This window comes from Cavia porcellus, unplaced genomic scaffold (assembly GCF_034190915.1).
Source record: "Cavia porcellus strain 051 isolate PalLab524CR breed Dunkin Hartley unplaced genomic scaffold, mCavPor4.1 scaffold_6, whole genome shotgun sequence".
NCBI lineage: Eukaryota > Metazoa > Chordata > Mammalia > Rodentia > Caviidae > Cavia > Cavia porcellus.
Window position 1 is genome coordinate 74,248,020 of NW_026947489.1, and position 24,481 is coordinate 74,272,500.

Here is a 24,481-nt window from a genome sequence, read left to right on the forward strand (position 1 = left end):
GTGTCCTCAAATCTTGTACAAGTAGACAAACTGGAACAGAATATAATCAAACTAAACAGAGCGGTGAGAATAATGTGTATTTTAAATCCTAATACACTATTAACAATATCCTCTGCCTGCCTTTTTTAGACTATTCCTCTCCTTTCGCTTTCACAGGGTGCACTGTGCATTTTGGGTCCCACTAACTCTTTCAGTTTTTAGATTGGAGGGGCAACCCACTATCTACCTAAGTGATTCTGAACATTTTTACCTGTGGGCTTGATCTTAAGCTGTATTCCTTTACCTACAAAAGACTCCAGGTTTTCCTTCGCTATAGCTGAGTAGAACCACACAGAAGTGTCATGATTTCCAACCTATCTGCAGGTGCTGGTCTAGTTGTCTCTATTTCTCTCTGGTTCCCTGTCACATAGAGCGTTGTTTTTTCATATTTGACTTTTGGTCCATAAACTCTATTTCAGGTTAATTATATTTCCTGTACACAGCTTCTTTATGGACCCTATCTGCTGATCTACTCTGTCTGTGTTTCTTTTTGTTAACGTATCAAGGCCATCTATGTTAGAGATTATAGCCAACCTTCTCTGCCTGATCTTTGCTATGCTATTTTTCTGCCATTGAATGTCTACTTTTCTCCTTCATTCCACTGCCTGCCCCATTCATTGAGGCCTCTCTGCCACTGTTCCTGAAATCCTGGTGGTTTTTTTTTTTTTTTTTTTTTTTTTTTTTTTTTTGTAGGGTTGGATTGGTGGTCACAAACTCCCCAAGTTCCTCTTTGTCTTGGAAGTATCTTGTTTCTTCATTAATTTTGAGAGGCAGTTTTTCAGGGTACATCAATCTGGGTTGGAGGTTATTTTCTTTCAGGGCTTGGAATACTTCACTCCAAGCTCTTCTTGATTTGATGGTTTGTGTTGAGAAGTCTGTCATGATTCTGATGGGTTTTCTTTTATAGGTGGTCTGTTTCTTTTCTCTGACAGCTTTTAATATTCTGTTGTGATGAATTTCTGGGATCTTGATTATTATATGTCTAGGTGTAGCTCTGTTTTGGTTGAAGGTGGTGGAGTTCTGTATGCCTCATACATCTGAATATCATTTCCTTTTCTTATGCTTGGGAAGTTTTCCTTAATTATTTTTGTGAATAACCTTTGTATTTCCTTTGTGTTTACCCTTGCTTCTTCACTCACATTCTTTGTTTTTTTTTTTTTTTTTTGTCTTAAGTGCATGAATCCAAACATTCTTTTTTTTAAGTTATAGATCGTCTTGTTGTCTTCTGGCCTTTGTATTGTTACTGCCTGTTTCCTTGTTAATTTTGAGATCTTTTCTTTTGTGATCACACATTGCAAACCTGTCTTCAAGTTTTGTTAATCTATCTCTAGTTTCTTTCAAGCAATTTTGACAGCTTTCAATGGAGTTTTTAATTTCCTGGTAATCTGTTTCATGTATTCTAGGTTTTTTTTTTTTATGTTCTTCATTGAACGTTTCTCTGCTTTTTTAGTGTCCCTCCATTCTTCCTTTTGTGTCTTCTTCAGAGGTGCTTGGCATTTCTTTTATTAATCTTCTTATATCTTGCTTTACTTGTATTAGAGTTTCAATTTTGAGTTCGTCTATAATTTTATGAAGGTATTTCTTTATGTCAACTGATGGCAGTGTCCAATATTGCATGTTTGCTGCCCTCAATCTCTTCATTTACCTCTCCTGGACCCATTTTTCCTGGGTTGGGGGCTGGAGGATTTTTCTTATTTCTTTCTCTTGTCATGTTTTTGGTTCCTTCCATACAGGTGTATAGTGGAGGTTCCAGCCCTTTTCCTTGTTGGTTATGGTTACTCTGAAACACGCTGGCTAGGCTGCCCTCTCCAGTTTGCTGTTGGTCATTGAGGTGCAAGCAGGGACAGTGTAGGCTGGCCCCTTCCCTCCAAGCCAGTAAACCAGCGGGGGCCTTGATCATGTTAGTGTGTGCCACATGGACAGAACCAGTTCGGGACAGCTTCAGGGATAATCTCTGCCTTGGCTATTGGATCCCAGCCAGGGGTGTGACCTAGCCCAAACAGATCCCACCAATCTGCTCTAGGCAGGGAACAGCCAACTGAAATCACTGCTGCTCCTGAGCCTGAATCAGGCTTGTCCTGCCCAATAACAGTATGTTGTCCAGTTTGGTCACCCCTTTGCTTTCAGAGGACCAAATTCCAAGCACTTACCACGGGTGAGTGGAAGTCTCCACAGTGGCTCTGTTCTCTGTTGGGCTCTCCAACCCCTGACTTCAGCGCAACTATGGCTCCCGTGGCAAGAGCACTGTGACTGCGAATCTGAGAGGCTCCTTTCCCTTCAGTTTCTTCCTGGGTCGTGAGGATCCATCTCCTTCCATCTGGTCTTCTCCAGGATGCTTTATTCCAGCATCTGAGCTGTGTCTCAGAGAGGCTCCCCGTTTCATTGCTTACTGATCCGCCTTCTTTAGCTCCTCTGAAATATTCTTACCTTTTTAAAACCTCATTGTCAGACTTCTAGGCTGTTATATGCAGACAGTATTGATGTTAATTACACTTTTGTGATTTTAAAATATTTACTGTTAACTAAAATGAATAAGAACAGGAAAGCAAAAAAACTACTGCACAGAACATACATACATAATGTAAAAAAATCACATAAAAACAAAATTAGCTTCTAAATGTAGTGGCACATACCTGTAATCTCAGCACTCAGGAGGCTGAGGCAAGAGGATCAGTTTGAGTTTTAAGCCACCATAGGCTACATAGTTCAAGGCCATCCTGAACTGCATAGTGAAACCCTATCTGAAAAAACAAACAAAAATTGTTTTTTTTTTTTTGTGCCTGATGGTGCACACCTGTAATCCTAACATTTGAGAGGCTGAGGACTGAGGATTGCTGCAAATTGGTGACCAGCCTGGGCTGTATAGTGGGTTCAAGATCAGCCTGAACTGCATAGCAAGACCTTATCTCAAAAACCAAAACCAAACAAACAAAAACCAGAAAATTGCATGAAGGTATAATTTAAACATTGAATTTAAAGTTTTGCTTTATTCTGAACTTTTTTTAGTACATCTTATCACTTAAGAGCACCTGTAACTCAGTACTATATGGCCATAAGATTGCTTAATTTTGAATCAGGTTTTAAGGAGTTTAAAGAAGTTTAATGTTAATGCTTGTGACATTCTTGGAGTGGTGGCAGTGTGGCTCAGTGGTAGAGAGCACTTGCCTACTATCATGTGCCAGGCCCTGGATTCAATACTATAGCATAGGTGACATAAAGGGGGAGGGAGGGAAACCAGCAGAGATCACCAGGCTTGTATAAAGACAGTGTGGTCTGGAATTTAGTATGTCTGAATGGAGGCAGAGAGCATGATAAGACAGTCTGCAATGAACACAGGGAAGTGTGTTCCTTTTTATAGGGATAGAGAGGAGGCCAGGGACATTAGGCTGGAAGATCCCAATGAACATCTGTAGTCAGTTTTCTGGTAGTCTTGTGTCTCAGTGGGCAAAGTCCCCAGAGTGTCCTTTGTAAATTTCCGATGTCTCCAGATGTCCCAGAACCTGCAAAATTCCTTGTGCTATCTTATTTCCTTTCTTGTGCTTGACAGCTTTGGTACTGAGCTGAGTTCATTGTGGAGAGCTGAGTTTCCTGCATAGAGCAGTGCTTCTGCTGGCAAGCAGGCTGGGGGCTGGGAGAGCTGGGTTCAGTTAGAGCCTTACAAATACCTCACCACCACCACCAAAACAAACTGCAGCAGACCTTGAACTCTCCTTGTGTTGTAAATAATAAGCACATACTGCTCTTGCTACAAGTTTTGTTTTGAGGAGTGAACCATCAGAGGAGATGGTTTTTGTGGCTTTGTGGCTACCACAATGGCTCAGAGCAGAGCCTGTGGGTCTTTTCTTTATGAAGTCTATCTTTGCAGTGTGTCATAAGGGAGAAGTCGAAGGTAGTGGTAACATACATAGGCCTGTTTGTGTTTAGTGGCTTGTTTTTCCCAGCAGTCTTCCTGGGCATAGGTATGACTGTCTAAATTTGGGACTGCAGCAGTTGGAACTGTTTGGAGAACTGTTACGTGATAGATACCTGGAAGCCACTTGAACAAAATTGGAAATAGGCTCATGTAAACAAGTGTATAAATAGCATAAAAGCTGTTTTTTAAAGGTTGAACTTTTCCACACTAACAGATGCCATAAAACATTTTATGAACTGTTAGGCATGATGATGCACACCTGTAATCCTAGCACTCTAGAGGCTGTGGCAGGAGGATCGTTTTGAGTTCAAAGCCAGCCTGGGGTACCTAGTGAGTTCAAGACCAAACTGAAGTGTTTAGGGAGACCCTATCTCTCCCCCTCTCCCCCTCTCTCCCTCTCTCTCCCCTCCCCCTCTCCCCCTCTCCCTCTCCCCTCTCCCTCCCCCCCTCCCTCTCTCCCTCTCCCCCTCTCCCCTCTCTCCCTCTCCCTCCCCCCTCCCTCTCCCCCTTTCCCCCTCTCTCCCCCCTCTCCCCCCTCTCCCCCTTCTCCCCCCCTCCCCCTCTCCCCCTCTCCCTCTCTCTCCCTCTCCCTCTCTCTCTCTCCCTCTCTCTACCCCCCTCTCTCTTCCCCTCTCCCTCTCCCCTTTCTCTCTCTCTCTCTCTCTCTCTCTCTCTCTCTCTCCCCCCCCCCCCTTGTGTCCTGGGGATTGAATTCATGACCTCATTTGCCAAGCAGGTACTTTCGCCATTGAGGTAAAATCCCAGCCCCTCTTTTACAGTGTCTTACTGTAGAGTTCAGTTCTGGCTGGCCTTGAACTCACAGTGATTCTCTCGTCTCAGCCTTCCCAAATGCTAGGATTGCTATAAACATCATGCCTGGCTTGCTGTTTTATAAAATTCAGAACAACCTACCACTTTAATGCTGCTGTTGATTACTATAGGAATTTTTAAAGCCAGCTACTTGGGAGGCAGAGGCAGAATGATTGCAAGTTCAAGGCCAGCCTGGAAACATCATCTCAAAAGAAGATTAAAAAGGGATGCGGTTGTAGTTCAGTGCTCCTGGGTTCAATTCCAGCTCCTGCCCCTCCCCCTTGATTTTAGCATGTGTCTGTGAAATGCAAGAGGCATTATATATCAAGTATTTTTAAAGTGCTCATATAGAAGAAGCTTCTACTGAGTCAGGCCTTGTTCAGAAAAGTAAAATGTATGGTAACAAGGGCACCGCCATGGCTGTAAAACTCTTTCTGTAAATACATGACCTTAGTCTAACCATGGGAAAACGCCATGCAAACCTAAACTGAGGAGCATTGCACCAGGTCATTTTGGGTAGGAACATAACAGACTGCTAAGGAGACATAACATGACATGAGTTCACCATGAGAAATCTTCAGTTGGGTTTTGAACCCAAGGAGACTTTATTGATAAAATTAGCAAAGTGAAGTCTGTGATTAGTGGTATAGATTACCTAAATGGCCAGTTTTGATAATGATACCTGGCTCTATAAACTGTAACATAGGGAAGGACAGCTAAAGGGTGTGTAGGAGTGCTCTGCAACTTTTTCTGTCTAAAGTTGTTGTTTTTGTTGTTTTGAGACAAGGTCTCCCTTGGTAGTTTATGCTGACCTTAAACTCCCTAAGTAGCCCCATACTGGCCTCAAATTTGAGGCTGTTTTCCTACTTTAGCCTCCCAAGTGCTGCCAACAGGCCCATCTGAAATTATTTTAAATGTGAAAAAAGGAGATATAAATTTATTGATTAAATATCAAGATAAAGTTTGTGAGGTGAAGGATATGTTAATTCAGCCATATGCAATATATGTCTACCAAGCCATCACGTTAGGGCTGGGGACTCCATAGCTTAGCGATGGAGTACATGTCCTAGACTCCATCTCCAGCACTGAAAAGCAAAACAGATTGTGTTGTACACTATAAATACACTGTAAGAAAAATTAGAAAAAAGATATGTTATAAAGATATTGGAAGATTATTTGGGAAGAGAAAGAATATGAAAGTTAGCTCAAATAATATAACTAATTTTAGATCAGCAAGAGAGCAACATGCTTATTTTTTAATGAGGTAAAGCACTTTGCTTCAGGCAGTATGATTGTTTATAGCCTCTAGCACTTCACCACTAGCAGCTGCTGCTGTGAAAGGTACCAAACATTGGCATGGCTGTTCTGAAGCTTGAATTTCTTTCTTGTATTCTCAAGCAAAGACCTAATGGTCCCTGGCATGAGATTAAGGTATTAGTCATTCAGGGCTCCTGGATTGCGTTCTGGGTCCTGTCAAGCCTTTGCAAAGAGCAGAAAGCATCCTCCTCCTTGTGTCCTTGTCTTTCTGGTTAGGAAAACCAAGCACTGAAACACTGGCTGAGGAAGTTGTGCTTTGCAGTGGACTAAGCATGGGTTCCCAGCTTCTGTGCCAGGGAACCCCACGATGTTACAGCAGACTCGGAAGGGACTGTGAGATCTGTCAATTTTAAGATAAACAGTAATACTCAACCTACATTAATACTGTGTGACCACCACTGTAGCTCAGGGTTGTTCAGTCTCACTATTAAATTTGCTGCTCCTTTTGTCGCCTATTTTCCTGTTAAAATCCCTAGGGCTCTACTGTATACTGATTTCTAATTAATTCCATTATTCAGAGAATATACTTTATTATATGATTTTGATCTCTTTCAGTTTTTGAGATTTGTTTTATAACTTTGCTCTTCATTTGTATTGATGAATCATCATTGCACATGAATAGAATATTTTACAGTTATTGGATATAGTAATCTTTAAATGTCATTAGTATTTTCTGTATTTTTTTCTTTTATGCCTAGTTTTATCAGTTCTTTAAAGGTAGATACTAGCATCTACTGTAATTTTCCCATACAAGTTCTTTCAATTCTGTCAATTTTCACCTCATGTTTAGCCACTATTATGCATATATACATTTATATTTATGACTTGTTGATACTTTATCCTTTTATCATCTTACAATGATTATTTTCCTATCAGGTAATACTCTTTATTTTAAAGTCTATTTTTTTGTGGATATTTTGGTTTTGGTGTTTTGTCCTTTTTTTGAGCTAGGGTTTCATTGTGCAGTTCAGGGTGGATCCTTGTACTCAATTTATAGCCTAGACTGGCCTTGAACTCAGCAATCCTCCTGCTTCAGCCTTCCAAGTTTCTGGCATTACAGAGAGCAAAGGGGTTTGTACTTAGGGGAGGGACTGAACCCAAGACAGTCACTGATCTGGTAGATGAACATTGGCAAAATCTCTCATCAGGTGGGTTTTGTGTTCATAGTAGAATAGCCGGCATCAGTACACTGCTGCCAAGCGTGGTTTATTTTACTGGATGTTAAAGAAATGACACTAAAGGGCTGGGGGTTTAGCTCAGTGGCATAAGCACCTGTCTGGCAAGCATGTGGTCATGAGTTCGATCCCCAGTACCACAAAAAAAAAAAAAAAAAAAAAAAAGACACTAGCCTTCTTAATGATTTCTTTATGTGTATATCTTTTCTATTTATTTACTTTCAGCTTTATCCTGACCTTGTATTTAATGTGTGACCCTTATTGGTACCATATATTGAGATCTTGCTTTTTAACCTTTGTTTAGATCATTAGTGTTACTTTTATAAATCATAATTATTTTTTTTAAAATTTTTTATTTTTTTGTCTTTTTTGAGACAGGGTCTCGCTATGCAGTTCAGGCTGGCCTTGAGCTCACTTTGTAGCCCAGGCTGGTGTTGAACTCAGAACAATCCTCCCCCCTCAGCCTCCCAAATGCTGGGATTACAGGCGTGAGCTACCATGCCCGGCTAAATTATAATTACTTTAGGATGAAGACCACTATTTTATTTTTTTCCTATTTGTACACTCCTTTTCTTTCCAGTGTTCTGTTTCTCTTGCCTTTGTTTAGAGAATTTAAATATTCTATTTTAATTTATTTGTTGATTTTTTTTCCCCAGTCCTAAAGATTGAACCCCCAGGGTCATAAACATGCTAGCCAAGTGCTGTTTCACTGAACTCTGTCCCCAGTCTTATCTGCTGATTGTTGTTTGCTTTTACTAGCTCTCTTTATATTGTTTAGTGCTTGATCTAGGGCAGTGCTGGTGAACCTATGGCACATGTTTTTCTCTTTCTTTTCTTTTCTCTTTTCTCTTCTCTTCTTTCTCTTCTCTTCTCTTCTCTTCTCTTCTCTTCTCTTCTCTTCTCTCTCTTCTTTCTCTTCTCTTCTCCTTTCTTTTCTTTTTTTTATACCAGGGATCAAACTCACAACTTAACGCTTGCTAGGCAAGCACTTGAGCTGCTGAGCTAAATTTCCAGCCCAAGTAATAAGTTTTCTGTTTATTTTTATTTTTTTGGAACCAGAGATCAAACTCAGGACCTCACGCCTGCCAGGCAGTTGCTTATGCTACTGATCTAAGTCCCCAGCCTCCATGTTTTTCTTTCAAGAAGAAAGATATTAATATCTAACTTGAATTCAAGTTTAATTAGTGTTGGCACTGCAATAATAAATGGCTTTGAGGTTGCCATTTGGGCACTTGGTCTCTAAAAGGTTTACCATCACTGATCTAGGGCGTGTTCTTCAATTTAGCACTGTTGACACTTTAGGCTAGATAATTCTTCATCGCAGAAGTTTCCTTGTAAATTGTGAATTATAGGCTATTTATCTGTATCCGTGACCTCTGCTCACTCAGTCCCAATGTTATTCCCCCAATTTTGACAACCAAAAATATTCCCAGAAATTTCTAGATTCTCTTGGGGGCAAAATCTTCCCTGGTTGAGAACTACTACCCTGGAGATTCTTTGTGTATCCATTTATCACTCATACATCCCTGTACACACACCTTTTATAGTGCACTTAAAAGTCTGTAGTACAGATTTATGAAACAAATTTACGTTTACTCAGATATTTCAATTTTGCTGTTCAGTTTTGAAGATTCTGATTTCCCTCTGGTATGAGAGTTCTTCCCTTTGTTATTTCTTATAGGGAAAAATCTATTGGTAACAAATTTTCTTTTTTTATCTAAGGATGTCTTTATTTTTTGTGTTTGTTTGTTCGTTTGTTTGTTTAAGACAGGGTCTTGGTCTGCTTGCTGAGACTCAGGCTGGCCTTAAACTCACGGTGTAGTCCAAGCTGGCCTGGAATTTTTGGTGATCCTTTTGCCTCAGCCTCATGAGTGCTGGGATTACAGGTATGCACCAGTGAATCTGGGGTTTTGTTAATTTATAAAGGACATATTTGGTTCTGATTTTGTTTTCATTTTCGTTTTTTTTTTTTGAGGCAAGGTCTCGTGTGGCCGACCTTGAACTCAGCAGCAATCCTGCTTTAGCCTCCTGGGTGCTGGGATTACAGGAGTATGCCACCACACCACCACGCCCAACCAGGATATATTTGTTGATTGTAGGAATCTGAGTTGATAGTTTCTCTTTTCCCCCAGCACTTTAAATATGTTCTAGTGTATTCTTGGCTTCTGTGGTTTTTGATGTGAAATCTGAAGTTAATGGAATCTTTCCCCTATGATCATTTTTCTGTAATTGCTTTGAAGAATGTTTCTCTTTAAAATAGTTTTAAAGTTGTGTTAAATACATGTAACCTGAGATTTGCCACCTTAAACATAGAACATATAGTTCAGTAGCAATAAGTATATTCACATCCTATAGTCATTCTTCACATTTTCTATCATGCAAAAGTAAAACTTTCCTACGTGTTAAATAACAGTTCTCTATTTCTCTTTGCCGTAGTCCCTGGCGACCACCCTTCTCCTTTCTGTTTCTTTTAATTTAAGTACTTTAGACACTCCATGTAAGTGGACTCATTTGACTTTTGGACTTTTTCTTCTCCTTATTTTTTATTTTATCTTATTTTATTTTTGAGGAGAACAAGGAATCAAACTCAGGACCTCACACTTGCTAGGCAGGCGTTGTGCCACCGAGCTAATCCCCAGCCTTCATCTTACATTTGTCTTTTTATGACTAGTGTATCATGTTCTTGTCAAGGTTCATTCTTGTGGCATGCTACAGGATTTCCCTTTAAAGGTTGAATATCCCTATGTCTTATTTTTTTTTTTCTTTTCCTTTTTTGAGACAGGGTCTCTATGCAGTTCAGGCTGGCCTTGACCTCACTTTGTAGCCCAGGCTGGCCTGGACCTCGCAGCAGTCCTCCTGCCTCAGCCTCCTGAGTGTTGGGATACAGACGTGTGCCACCACGCCTGGCTCTGTATCTAATTTCAGTACCACACAGAGGTGTCTTTACCCACTGTGGACATTTGAATCGCTTCTGTCTTCTGGCTGTTGTGCAAAGTGCTGTTACTGTTGGAGTTCGCACATCTCTCCAAAACGGTTTCTACTTCTTCTGGGTGTAGATGTATACCCAGTTTGCCAGTTTGCCATATACTGTTTTGCCAGTTTTCAATGGAGTTTTTAATTTCCTGATAATCTCTGTTTCATGTATTCTAGATTTTGTAATATTCTTCATTGAAGATTTCCCTCCTTTTTCTGTGCTCCTCCATTCTTCCTTCTGTGTCTTCTTGAGAGGTGCTTAGCATTTCTTTTATTATTTTTTCTTATATCTTCCTTTACTAGTATTTCTGCTTTGAGTTCTTTTATAATGTCATGAGGATATTTCTTTATGTCAGATGCTTCAGCTGTGCAATCCCTGATCTCTTCTGTGTTTATGTCTCCTGGGCCAGTATTGTTTGGGTTGGAAGATGGAGACTTCCTTTTGTTTCTTCGTCTTGTCATGTTTCTGGTTTCTTCCAGACAGTAGATAGTGAGGTCCCTGTCACTTACTATATTGGTTATTATTACTCTAAGTGTGCTGGCTTGGGATTGCTGCTTTTCCCAATCTCCTGGTGACTCCTAGAGTGTAAGCAGGGGCAGGGCAGGCTGCCCTTTCCCCCAAAGCTGGTCAACCACCAGAGTCTTCACCATGTTAGTGTGTGCCGCGCAGATGGGCTGGTTAGGTATAGCTTCAGGAAGACCTTGTCCTTGGCTATTGGATCATGCACAGGGAAGGCACTCAGTCCAAGCAGTTCTCATCAATCCGCTCTGTGCTAGGAGTGGCTGACTGAAGCTGCTGCAGTTCTGGTTCCGGGCTTGTCCTGCCTGACTCCAGAATGTCACCTGGCCAATCGCCCACTCCCGCAGGAGGACTGAGTTCTCTGTACTCCTGTGAGCAGATACAAATCTCTGAGTTGCTGCTGTTCTCCGCTCTGCTGCTCCCCTCCACGACCTCGTCCTCCCACTGAGGCCCTCAGGCTTGCCAACCCCGACTTCACTGCAACCGCGCCTGTGCTTCTTCGGTGTTTCGTACATAGTGGAACCAGCTCCTGTGAGAGCACATCTGGCTACAGCCTTCCATCCACATTTTTCTTTTTTTTTTTTCTCCCCTTTAGTTTCTTCCTGGGTCAAGAGGATCCATCTCCTTCCGTCTGGTCTTCTCCAGGATGCTTTATTCCAGCATCTGAGTGGTTTCTCTCTGAGAAGCTCTTTACTTTGCTGCTTACTGATATGCCATCTTCCTAGCTTCTCCCTTCCTGTTTCTCCTTAAATCAAATAATTTTGTTTTGTGTATATCTTGTTATGCTAAGTAGACTCTGGGTGCTGTGTAAACTCTGGAGAATTTTGAATCTTTTGTAGGCTCAAGCTGCACATTCTCTTTCATCATCTATAGGTAAAGATTTAAGTCACCCTTCAGATTGTAAACCTGAGATGGGACTGCCATTTAGGATTGCTCAGAAGAGTCCAAGGCTGGTATGAGTTCATCAGTAGAACTAGGTGGTCTCTTTTCCTGGCTGTGTTTGTGCTGCAATTTCCTTGTTCTCATCCAAGGGACTCCTTTTTGTGGCTTGTGTAGCTTAGTGAGATGGAGTTTCTGCTGTTTCTGAGGTCACTGTGGCTCTTGTGCCCCTTGCCTGGAGTCTACACTCTGGGGCTAAAGCTGAAAGGAGAAAAACATCGGGAAATTCGCCCAGGGTGTTTGCTTCTTAGGTTTTGCTTTTTTATTTTTTAGCTTCTTAGATGATTGTTTTTGGGACTCTTTATCTGTAGATTTTAGCTGTCATGAGTTAAAATGGAATGAGATGAGTTGTTATACTGTTACAACAGAACTAAAACCTCTAGTCTTTTAGTGTTTCATTGACAATTGATTAGGGCTTTATTTCTAAGAGATTGTATGTAAGGATACATTAGTAATCTCACCAAAAGGTTGTTTTTATTGATAAAAATGTACAGTTTACTAAGACTTTTTCATTTTATGAGTCAAAAACTATTAGGTAAAGTAGATGAAAACATAGTTGGAAACTCAGAGTTCAAGTAAGTCAGAGTCCTAGTGGAAATTTAAACATATTTCTTAGCTTTGACAGATTAGAAAATTTTAATAAGAAGATTAACTAATTGTGCTTCACTTAATGGCTGGTTGCATACAGATAAGCTTATCCCCCATTCTTTTCAGATGTCTGACAAAACATTTGAGATCCAATTAAAACAAAACAAAAAAGTAGGGCACACAGAAAATACCACTTTCTTCAAAGTGTATCCCCTTGCATCGTGAACTACAGTCAAACAAAGGCAGAAGTTTGGGTGTTACTTTTATTTTCATTCTTGAAGTCACTAATTTTTCCAGTTTATGTGTGGGCCCTACTTGAGGGACGGAGGCAAACTGGTTTCTCTTAAATTTACTCCTTTTAAAAAGAATTCCTCAGCTCATCAGTGTGTAATCCCAGCACCCTGGGAGTTGAGGCAGGGGGGCTGTAGGTGTGCACCTAACCTGGAAATTTAGGGATTTGAGACTGTATCTCAAAATAAAAAGTAAGAAAACAAAAGTAAAAATGACTGGGATTATAAATTAGGGTGAAGGAAGGCCCCCGTTCAATCCCTAGTGCCCAAAAAACACAAAACAACAAACAAAACCTGGGTTGGAGTTGTCTTATAGCCACTGCCTTAAGCAGGTCAGGAGCAGATGGGTGTTTAATTTGCCTAAAAGTACACAATTGAAAGTACACATCTCCTGCTGGCCTACCCTTATGCTGCTGCCTGCTTAATGTCCGTCTCAAAGTGAATTTAATCTATTTAATTTTGGAGACTAAAGAAGAGTCAAGGGAGAAGTTGGAAGTTACTTGAGTTTCATTTTGTGTGAGTTATTAAGGCTTTCCAGTAAATTTCTGCTGAGGTGGTTTATTTTTTAATTATTTAAATTTGGTTTGTTAGTTGCACAGATCAGGTTTGTTGGTTTAGATACTTGAAGGATAAGTACAGCCGCATTTTTAGACAATTAAAGTCACTACTACAGGGAGATGTTGGAGTTAGTGGTGTTGGATGTTCATCAGAGGAGAAGGTTTTTTCAATATAGGGCTGTATGAAAAGAGTAATTTGTGTTTGCAGTTTGGGGCAACTCAAGCCAAACTGATGACAACTTTTAAATTTTTTCATTAAGCTATCATTGAAGTATTAAACCCAATTTAAAGAGCAAAGCCAGAAATTCACCTTACTGCTAGATACGGTGCTGTATTCCTATAATCCAAGCTACTCAGGGGGCTGAAGCCAAACTGGGCAACTAGGTGAGAACCTGTCTCAAAATAAAAATGTAAAAAAAGGAAAAAAGGCATTTAAGTTGTAGATCAGTGATAGAGTGCTGATGGGTTCAATGTTCAGTATTATTAGTAAAAAAAAAAAAAAAGAAAAGAAAAGAGGGAGAGGAGGAAGGAAGGAAAGAAGCAGGGAGCTGAATAAACAAATGAATGAATAAATGCACCCTACTTCCAAGACTCATTAACACCAAGAGAGGTGGTGCACACCTGTCCTGGAGGCTGAGGAGGAGGATGTAAGATTTGAGCCTATCCTTGACTGCTCAGAGACTTACCAAGACCCTGTCTCAAACAGGAGGCCAGTCGTGGCGGGATGCTCCTGTAGTCCCAGCCTACACTAATGGTGAGTTCAAGGCCAGCCTGAATTACAGAATGAGACCCTATATCAAAAAGAGAAAAATAAAAGAAGACTATAGTTTCTTAAACCTTAGTGAGCACTGAAATAATACAGAGGATTTGTTAAGATAGAAATGTTGGGTCCCCTCAGCTCGTCTGAGTGAGATGTGAGAGTAAGACTAGCCTAGGACTTTGAGAGGCAGTGCTACATAGTGGTTGTCTCCAGTTATCACCTGTTTATTCTCACGAAGGGGTTAAATGTTTTGTGCTGTGAGTTTTGACTCAAGTATTCTCCCCCAAGTTACTTTACAATCTTTATTTTCATTTTACAAATTGTACCAAAAAATTGTACAAGTAATACACATTCATTAAATAAAAATGAGGGTACCCAGGCCTTGGGAGCTGAGGCAGGAGGATCACCCTGAGTTTGAGGCCAGTCTGGGCTTTGTAATATATTCAAGGCCAGCCTGGACTATGTAGAGAAACCCTGTCTCAAAACAAAACAAAACAAAACAACAACAACAACAAAACCCAACCAAACAAACCCCACAACTTAGGGTAAAGAAAAATTAAAAAAAAGAATTAGTTATAAAGTATTCATAGACTGATACTTTAGTACATATCCTTCCAGTCTCTTGATAGACACATAAACTGGCATGTTTATGGTATGTATAGATAATAAATACACACATACCCACTTGTACACATATATACATACAAATGCATACTATAAAAGGGAGGCAGTATAATCCCTGTATTTTTCTGCCTATTTTTACCTATTATGTAATAAATACCTTTTCATGTTATAGATCTATATGGTTTTAATTGTTGCAGATTTTTCATATATATGTGTATATATATATATATATTTTTTTTAAATAAGTTCTTTTTCATTGGATCCTTAAGAGTTTTGTTTCAGTTTTTCATTATGAAAAATAATGCTAGGGGCTGGGGATTTAGCTCAGTGGCATAAGCGCCTACCTTGCAAGCGTGTGGTCATGAGTTCGATCCCTGGTACCGGTAAAAATACAAAAAAAGAAAAATAATGCTAGCCAGCTGAGTGTGGTGATGCACACCTGTAACCCTAGCAAATGCGAGGGAGACTGACACCAGGAGTTCCAGGTGGTGCTGGGCTACATATCCAGGTTGAGGCCAGCGTGAACTACATAGTGAGATCTGATTCAAAAACAAAACAACCACTAGCCAGACACATGTGTAATCCCAGCTACTCAGGAGCTCAAGACAGGAGGGTTGCAAGTTCAAAGCCAGTCTGGGCAATGTAATTGGACTCTTATTGATAAACAAACAAAAAAAAGGAAAGTGGACGGTGATGATATAGCTCGGTGGTAGAGCACTTGCCTAGCGTGCACAGAGCTCTACCCAGTCCCTGGTATTGCAGGAAAAAAATAACAATCTGGATTTCTTAGCCTGTTTATGCCAAAGATTGCAGTTTTTTGAGTTTTTGCATGAAATTCCTGTGTTACCTAGAAAATTTCAAAGAATAAGAATTTGAAGGAAAATACCCATGTGTCCAAAAACAGACCATAAGTCACTGAGGAATTAATACACGCATTTATGTGTATTTGCTCAGTTGTTTTCCTTCCTTCCTTCCTTCCTTCCTTCCTTCCTTCCTTCCTTCCTTCCTTTGTTCTCTCTTCCTTCCCTTTCCCCTTTTTTCATTTTTCTTTTCTTTTTCTCTCTCCATGCTATGAATCTTTCAAAAGTTGCCCAAGCTGGATTTCAATTTGTAATCCTCATGCTTTATCCTCCCAGACTTGCCCATTTGTTGTCTTTGGATAATAATCTCTTTGTATAATTGCTGTGTGACAGATTAGGTACTTACAAAAAAACTATTTGTTAGTCTGAGAGACAAATTATTTGAGTTTAAATTGCAATTTATTGGTAATTTTTATTTATTTTCATGAATTTACCTACATATATCCATTGTCCAGTGTCCATTGAATGCCCATCTTTTCATTTTTATTTGTAAGATGTTTTTATTAGAAAGTTAGCTTTTTGTGCACGTTTCAAATACTGTTACTGGTTGACTTGACTTCCATCTTTAAGTACGGCTTCATTTCCCCGCTCAGTTCCATGCGAAACCTCAAGTTTTGTGGAGTCAGATGTGGCCAGACTGCTTCTTCCCTGCTTTTAGTGGCTGGACATGTGTCTGAGTTGAGTGTACCCTGGTTTATGTGTTTAACCTCAGATTTTAGGGCCGTGTCAAAGGGAGCAGTTATCCAGTGCTTCTTCAGCTTCTCTCATCTCTTTTTTTGACTAGATGCTAACCCTGAGGTGACCATGACAATGCTCCGCTGGATCTACACGGATGAGTTGGAGTTCAGAGAGGACGATGTGTTCCTGACTGAATTGATGAAACTAGCGAATCGGTTCCAACTACAGCTCCTTAGGGAGAGGCAAGTCTAGCAGATATGTTCAGGCACCTCAGTGGCTGAGCTTTACTTATGCTGAGCGCTGGGAGACAGCTGCTTCTGCTAACATAAACTCATTTTGCAAGGTGTTCTTGTTAAGGTGTAGCTCGGGTGGAGCACCGGCTTGGCGTGCTTGAGGCCTTGGATTCCGTCCCGAGGGCCCCTAAATAGATTAAAGGTGGTGGTGAGGAGAGACTCTGATAGCTCCCTTTCTTTGTAGTGTTGTAAGCAAAATTTTACCAGTACTTTTTTGGTATTTTCTTGTCTTTCACATATCTGCTACCTGAGATTATATAATTTTGTTTTTTGATACCAGGAATGGAACTCAAAACCTTGCACTTACCAGGCAGGCACTTGAGCCACAGAGCTAAACCCCTGGCAATACTACATAATTGTATAAACTGATAAATTGAATATAACATAATACAATGCAGTGATGAAACCCTCAGCTTTTTCTTCCATTTTATTTTCTTTCACATTTTATTTTATCTTTTTAAAACAAGTATGCCAGTATTCAGATTAATTAATCAACCAGTAAGGTTTTGGCCAGGGTTTCTAAGATCTCACTTCATTTAAGTAACTGCATTGTAGGTCCTGAGTAGATAACTTGCTGTGTCTTTCTTTTGTGCTGGGCTTGAACTTGCGCTTGCCAAGGGGACACTTGTAATAGCACGTTTTCTCTGTTGCTCTCCCAAGATGGCATTTTAGGACTATGGGACACAAAGTGTACGAAATGTTAGACGAATGTCCTTAAGCGTCTGTTGATGTGGCTCTTGGTGGTCAGCTTGGTTGCTACATGGTGTCTTCTGATTTAGTGATCTTTTGTCTCCTCTGAGTGCATGAAGAAGGGCTTTTCTCATGGGTGGGGGATACTCTACCTGTTGCTGTGTTGCCTTGCCCAAGAGAACCAAGGGCCAGCTGCCTAGAGCTGCCTGCTGTTTCCTGGGGGACAACTAGCGTGTACCCATGTGACTTTGTACACAGCTTACAACAGCCTAATTGGTGTGAGCTCTTGGGTGCATTTTAATACCTAAATCCAATTTTTTTTTTTTTTTTTAATTTAAAGAAAAGGAAACAAAAGAATACATGGAGATTTTAAAAAAGGGTAGAAATGATACAAACTTACAGAAAAACAAACGGTAAGAAATTGCTGGTTGATAAGTTACACATTGTCATCTTAGAAGTAGCTGTTCATGTTATGGAATTGAAGCCTTTAGAATGACATTCATAAAGTGACACTACAAACCCTTCTGCTCTATGATCGAACAAGAGCTCAGTAACATGGTTATCAGTCCTACACATTTGTTTTACTTCTCAAAGAGGGTAAGATTAAACATATCAAAACAGAACATAGCAGTTAAAAAAACAATTTAAAGAAATACAGATTTCATAGGAAGCCCACTGGAGATCTTGATTGTCTATCTAACTGTCTCTAGTTTTTTACAAATAGTTGTCCCCTTCTTCATCCACCTTATATACTTAGTGTATATTCTAGAACTAATCAAATCATTGAAGACTTTTTAGGTCCTCAAGTACCAAATTAGGGAAGACAATAGTAACTACCAACTCATCTCTCCTTCTCTTTGTGATAGCTGTCCCCATCTCTACATATGCTGAAATTGAACTCAAGAAACCAGTCCAATGTCATTCTAATCAGCAAACATTAGTATTGCTAGAATTTCTATCATAATGCTACTAAATTAGCCTCGAGTTTCCTAGTGTCTCTTCCTCAGAGTATCTGTTCATTACATCTTGCATTATATAATCTGTTCCCATAAATAATTAAAAAGAAAAAAAGAACCCATGTGTGAATTTCCACATATATATCTATCCTCTCTGTGTTATAGGGAATACCAAGTCATAGCAAGCCAGCAAAACAATTTCCTAGAAAAACATGCAATGGATAAAACATTTAAGACCACAATATAGATGATCTTCCATAGTTACTATGTTTCCTCTTGTTATTTTCAATAGATTTGACCACCACACTGGCTTATTATAGTTAAATATAGTATCACCTATTTTTATAAAAACTTAACTTTGGCAGCATTGTAGGGTTTGGAAGCTGTTACTAATTAATACCAGTATGGATATTCTTTACAACTTGTCATCCTCAGAGTAGTTGCCTCTACTTTTAGGGTTGATACTGACAAGCATACCATTTTCAAATAAAATCAGCCATGGCCAACCCATAGTCTTACGATTCAGATTCAATTAAGATCAGTCATAGTAAGACAATGTAAGTATTATAGGATTTCAGTTTAAGTTAATAGGAAAGTAAGGATAGTTACCATGGTATAGCCTGCTATTTTTGGGTCAAGATGTCTATGTCCTCAAATCTGACGTGAGCGGACAGACCAGAACAAATTAAATTCAATCTAAATATGGCACTAGGGCTACTGTGTCTTTTAAATCATTATACACCATTAGCCATGACCTCTGCTTTTTTTTTTTTTTTTTTTAAATATAGTTTCAGAGCTGTCTATACTAAAGACTAGCTTACCATCTCTGCCTCATGTCTGCTACTACACTTTTCTGCTATAATTTGTCCACCTTATTCCCTCATTCCATGGTCTGCCCCGTTCCCTGAGGCCTCTCTGCCACTGTTGCTGGAATCCTGATATCTCTTCCTCTCTTTCTCTGTAATGTCCTTCAGCGCTCTCTGTAGGGTTGGATTGGTGGTCACGAACTCCCACAGTTCCTCCTTGTCTTGAAAGTATCTTATTTCTTCATTAATTTTTAGAGAGAGTTTTGATGGATATATGAACTTTGGTTGCATATTTTTTTCTTTCAGGACTTGGAATATTTCTCCCCACTCCCTTCTTGACTTAAGAGTTTGTGTTGATAAGTCTGCTGTTATTTTGATAGATTTCCCATTATAGGTAACCTGCATCTTTTCTCTGACTGCTTTTAATATTCTGTTTTTTTGGTGGATTTCTGGGATCTCGATTATTATATGTCTAGGCGTAGATCTGTTTTGGTTGTAGGTAGCTGGTGTTCTGTATGCTTCTTTTATCTGGATATCATTTCTTTTTGCTATACATGGGAAATTTTGCTTTAATATCTCTGTGAATATTTTTTGTATTTCATTTTTGGATGTTCCTGCTTCCTCACTCACATTCTTTATTCTTAGGTTATGTATCTTTTTGTCATCTTCCAGTTTTAGAATTGCTTCTTTCTGGTTCCTTGTTATTTTTAAGAGGCTTTTTCTTTCACGTTCATATGTCCTAAATCTTTCTTCAAGTTTCAGAAGGCTATCTTTAGTTTCTGTCAAGGCATTTTGCCAATGTTCAATGGAGTTTTTAGTTTCCTGATTTTCTCTTTGGATCTGTTTCATGTATTCTAGGTTATGCTTAAATTCTTCTTCAGATGCTTCTCTTTCTTTTCTGATTTCCTCAGTTCTTCCATCTGTGTTCTCTTGGGCGGGGCTTGTCATTTCTTTAATTAATCTCTTTATATCTTGCCTCACTTGGATCAGGAGTACAGCTTTAAATTCCTCTATGAGATCATGTAGGTACTTTTTAATTTCAGCTGATGCTGTGTCAAGTAGTGGATGGTTACTGTGCTTGTTCTCTTCGGTGTTTACTTCTCCTGGGCTTATTTTCTCCTGTTGGGCAGCTGGAGATTTTTTTTTTATTTTTATCTCTTGTCATGTTTCTGGTTTCTTTCAGACTGTCCTGGAGTTCTCTGGCCCTCTCTGAATTGCTTAGGGCCTTTCAGAAGCGTGCTGGCTTGAGTTTTTGCTGTCCTCCCCAATTTACTGTTATCTGGGGTAGACTGGGCTGCAGGGGCAGTACAGGCTAGTCTCTAGCCTCTGTGCCAGTTAGTTCCTAAATTAGGCTGTACTTTCTGGTTGTCACTGAGTTGTGACTATTTTGTATCCGCTCATTGGGCCCCAAGCAGAGGCTTGGGTTAGCCCCAGTATCTCCTGCCAGTTCTCTTTGTACCAGAAGCAGCTGACTAATGTCACTATGGCACAGGGTCCTGCCCAAATCTCAGCTGTTCTCTTCCAGACCTCTCTGTGTCAGGAGCACCAGCACAGCAGAACTGCCCAAACTCTGTATGAGGCTGAAGCCAACACGTACTCAGGCTCTGCCCAATTCCAAGATGCCTTCCACTAGCCCTCCCTACAGGGGGCCCAGTGACGCCACTGAGCTGTAGGTTCTGCCCAACTGTAAAATGGCTGCCACCAGACTCTGTGTTATTGATGTCCCCGTGGTGGCGGGCACTGTCCCGTTCCAAGATGTTTTCTGGCCAACCCCGGCAGTCGCAGGGTCTCTAGTACTCACCAGGGTCCACGCCGCCCACTTTTCCCACGTTCCCAGCACAGCACTGATCGGTCAGAGATCCGCGCAGCGTGCATTCCCGGTACAGGGTGGAACGGTCAGGAATCTGCGCTGCGTGCACTCCCGGCTCAGTGCAGAACCGTCGGAAACCCGCGCGGCGTGCCCTCGCGGCCCGGCGCGGAGCAGTCAGAAATCCGCGCTGCGTGCACTCCCAGTACGGTGTGGAAGGGTCAGAAACCCGGGCGGCGTGCCCTCCCAGCACAGTGCGGAACAGCGTTTGGCTTTGGAGCTCGAGAGTCTTTCACAATCTCCTCTGGTGTAGCTGGGCAGTCAAAAACCAACACAGCTTTTCCTGTTGCGTCCCTGAGGTTAAACTGTTGATTTAAAGGCGCAGGATTTGCATCTTCCCGTTTTCAGCCTTCACAGTCTCAGCACGACTTTAAATCCTCCAGCTGCACTGTCTTGGTTAATAAGAATCATTATCCATTTGTCTGGCCCTCTCCATGTTGTGATATTCTAGCTTTTAATATGATTTCTCCGGAGAGACTCTCCGCCCGATCCTCTAGTTAGCCGCCATTTTCCAAGTCCGCTTAGACTTTTCTTTTTTTTTTTTTTTTTTTGTCTTTTTCCTTTTTATCGGTACCGGGGATCGAACTCACGACTGCCTGCTTTCAAGGCAGGCGCTTATGCCGCTGAGCTAAACCCCCAGCCCCCTAAATCCAATTTTAAGGAAACATGCAAGATCTGTAGAATAGGTTTTCAGTGGAATATTTATTAGCAAAATAGTGTTAGGTTATTACAGAAAGCTAACTGTAATTACTATCAAGGTCTTGCAATTAACTCTTTTCTTTTGCTCATTTTGTAAGTTTTTTAATCATCCAAGAGTGAACTGGGCTGCTTTTAATTAGATTGAGTGTAATTTATATAAAAGTTTTTTTTTTTTCAGATTTCCTGCAGTTTCTTTCATTGACCATGTCAGACTTGCCTATAAATTAAATTGCTTTGATAAAAATGCCCAGGGTTGGTGTAGTTTAAAGAATTATATTGTGTAATGGATTCTTTAATTAAAATGTTTGTTGACTAATTAGACTTTATAAAGTCAATATTACCAGATGCTCAAATATGAACTGTTAAATGTGGTATTAAGTTGTTTGGATGGAAGAGACCCTGGAGTAGATTCAGTTGGCTCTTAAAAGGGTCGGAATGCTCAATGCTGTCAGAGGAGAAATGACATGTTTGAGATGGTAAATGAAAGAATTCTTAACAAATGTGTACTTTGCTCATTTTTTTAATGCAGGAATTTCGATGGTTTTAGAATGCCATCATCAGTTCAGTAAAAGGAAAGGGGTTTTTGTTTTATCAGAAAAATACTCTTATTAAAAATTAACATGAAGGGCTGGGGATATGGGTGCACAGGGGCACCTGCCTGGCAAGTGTGAGGTCCTAAATTCAATTCTTTGTACCAAAAGAAAAATTAACATGGAAAAATGAATTAATATAGTAATTTTTCTTGATGTTAAAAACATAATACATACTCAGTGTATGGTATTTGAAAACACAAAATTATGTAGAGAAAAAACAAGTCATCTATAACTCAACCCTGGTTTCTTTTAGGTATTTTTTCTTTCAGCAATTCTTTTGTTTCTCACATACATATGAGAATTGACAAGAAAACCGAACTGGAATTTGTGGGATGCTTAATTTGTACTTTTAACATCAGATTTATTGTGTTCGTTCATTTGCATGCTTTTTATGTTGAATTGAGTCTAAATTTTGAAGTATGATTACATGTTTTTAGTTGTGTAAGTCATGTCAATTATTCCTTACACCTATCCAAATGGCAAACGGGATCCTGCAGTGAAATTGAAGTGTCTGCCACTTTTAACAAAAAATCTGACCTTATGAAACATGTTAGAATCTCTTGGTGCCATGCCTTGGGGCAGTAAATGTGAGGGAAGGGCTTTTTAGACCCTCAGCATTTGTCTGTGCAGTGCTCTGTAAAGTGTTCCTACAGTGTGATTGTGACTCTGAGATCACACTGTGTGTAGGGCTTCCTGCTGCTAGGGTAGTAAGGTGGCAGAAATGTGTCTGTCTTTGTTTAAGTGGTGAAAGTTTCGTATATCTGAAGAGAGGACTTTTCTCCTGAGATGATCTGAGTTTGTAGCTAAGGTCAGAGCAGCCTTGTTGATCATTGTGGTGATGTGGTATGAGGTTTGGGAAGCCAATAGTATAGAAAACTGAGGTTTAAGAATAGGATGCTTTTGCCTGAAACTTACATTCTTCTTCTTATAGTAACTTACATTGCTTTAAACTTGATTTAAAAAATGTCCTAGGAGGGATGGCTCCTCATAGCAGCCAGCAGGGTGGTTGAAACAAAGCAGCTGTGCATGTTTCTTCTTGTAAAGTATATGCCTGCTGTTAACTGCTAGATGGAGGAAGGACACAGCCTGCATTTGTGATCCTGCTTAAGCTTTGAAAATTTGCTCTTTAGGGGCTGGGGATTTAGCTCAGCGGCATAAGCACCTGCCTTGCAAGTGCGTGGTCATGAATTTGATCCCTGGTACTGGTAAAAAAAAAAAAAAGAAAAAGAAAATTTGCTCTTTGTTTTTCCCAGGTCTTTCTTGGGTCCCTCCTTTCCCTTCTCTTCTGCACTGAGAGGAAAAGTGTTGTTCGTGGCTTCTTTTACCTAAAGGTCACATGTTAAGATTGGGAATTATCAGCTAGCCAGTTATTTATAGTAGTAGTGGAATCCATTAATATTAGTTATTAAATTTTGAAGTCTTCTTGTACTCCTTTTCTGTTTTTCCTTCAGGGAGGAATTTTAGGCCTTTGAGAAGAAGGGGAGAGGCAGAAAAAGGGATTACCTATTATGTACCTCATGCTGTGCTGAATATTACTCTTTTTTTTTTGTCTTTTTCCTTTTTATCAGTACTGGGGATCAAACTCACAACTCTCTGCTTGCAAGGCAGGTGCTTATGCCACTGAGCTAAATCCCCAGCCCCTGAATATTACTCTTAAAAACAAAAGATCCATGTGGGGTGGCACATACCTGTAATCCCAGCACTGGAGGCTGAGGCAAGAGTATTGCTACAAATTGAGTTCAAGGCCAGCCTGGGCTACATAGTGAATTCAAGACCATCCTGCACTGCATAGCAAAACTCTGTCTCAAAAAACCAAAAAAGAAAGCCGGGTGTAGTGGCTCACGCCTGTAATCCCAGCACTCAGGAGGCTGAGGCAGGAGGATCATTGCGAGTTCGAGACCAGCTTGGGCTACAAAGTGAGCTCAAGGCCAGCCGGAACTGCATAGCGAGACCCTGTTTCAAAAAGACAAAAAAAAAAAAAAAAAAAACAAAAAACAAAAAACCCAAAAAACAAAAAAGAGGCCTGGGGCTTAGTTCAGGGGTTTAAGTGCCTGCTTGGCAAACTTGAGGTCATGAATTTGATCCCCAGCACACACACACACACACACACACACACAAACCACCACCACCACAACAACAAAAAACCAAAAAAGAAAAAAAAGTTTCCCTGAAGCTCTGGAACACAGCATCATGATTATTTTACAAGAGATAGAAACAAGTAATTTGGCTCCTGACATTTAGAGGCTCTCAACTCTGTTCTTTCTTACCTTGCAGTTCTTTTTTCTGGCTTTGTGAGTAGAGAAGAGTTTTGACGGAGGCTGTAAGACAAAGGCAACAGTGAGATGTTAGGAAAGGACCACGTCTGGGCTTCTTTGCCTCAAGGCTCACTGAGGTATCCAGTAATTCCAGAATGGAGGAACCCTGAATCTTTGCAGTTGCCGCTTCCTCTCAACTAGGATGTGGTGTCTGCTTTATGCTATCAGTGGCTTGTCTGCCTGTTTGCAGATCTTTCTTCCCTGAGGTGGTCAATGTTC

General features: G+C 40.3%; 1 protein-coding gene across 4 annotated transcripts in view; it reads left to right on the forward strand.

Annotated features, from left to right (window-relative positions):
* Ankfy1 (ankyrin repeat and FYVE domain containing 1) overlaps positions 1-24,481 on the forward strand; it is a 100,176-nt gene that overhangs the window by 31,062 nt on the left and 44,633 nt on the right. For 2 of the 4 annotated variants that reach the window (XM_063251007.1, XM_003469510.5), the window contains one exon: positions 16,150-16,285. The exons of 1 other annotated variant lie outside the window; for it this stretch is intronic. In XM_063251007.1, coding sequence (XP_063107077.1) covers positions 16,150-16,285 — 136 coding nt within the window. Of the gene's footprint in view, positions 1-9,106; positions 9,141-16,149; positions 16,286-24,481 lie in introns of those variants that run through there. One more of the 4 variants, XM_063251008.1, reaches the window with a different exon arrangement.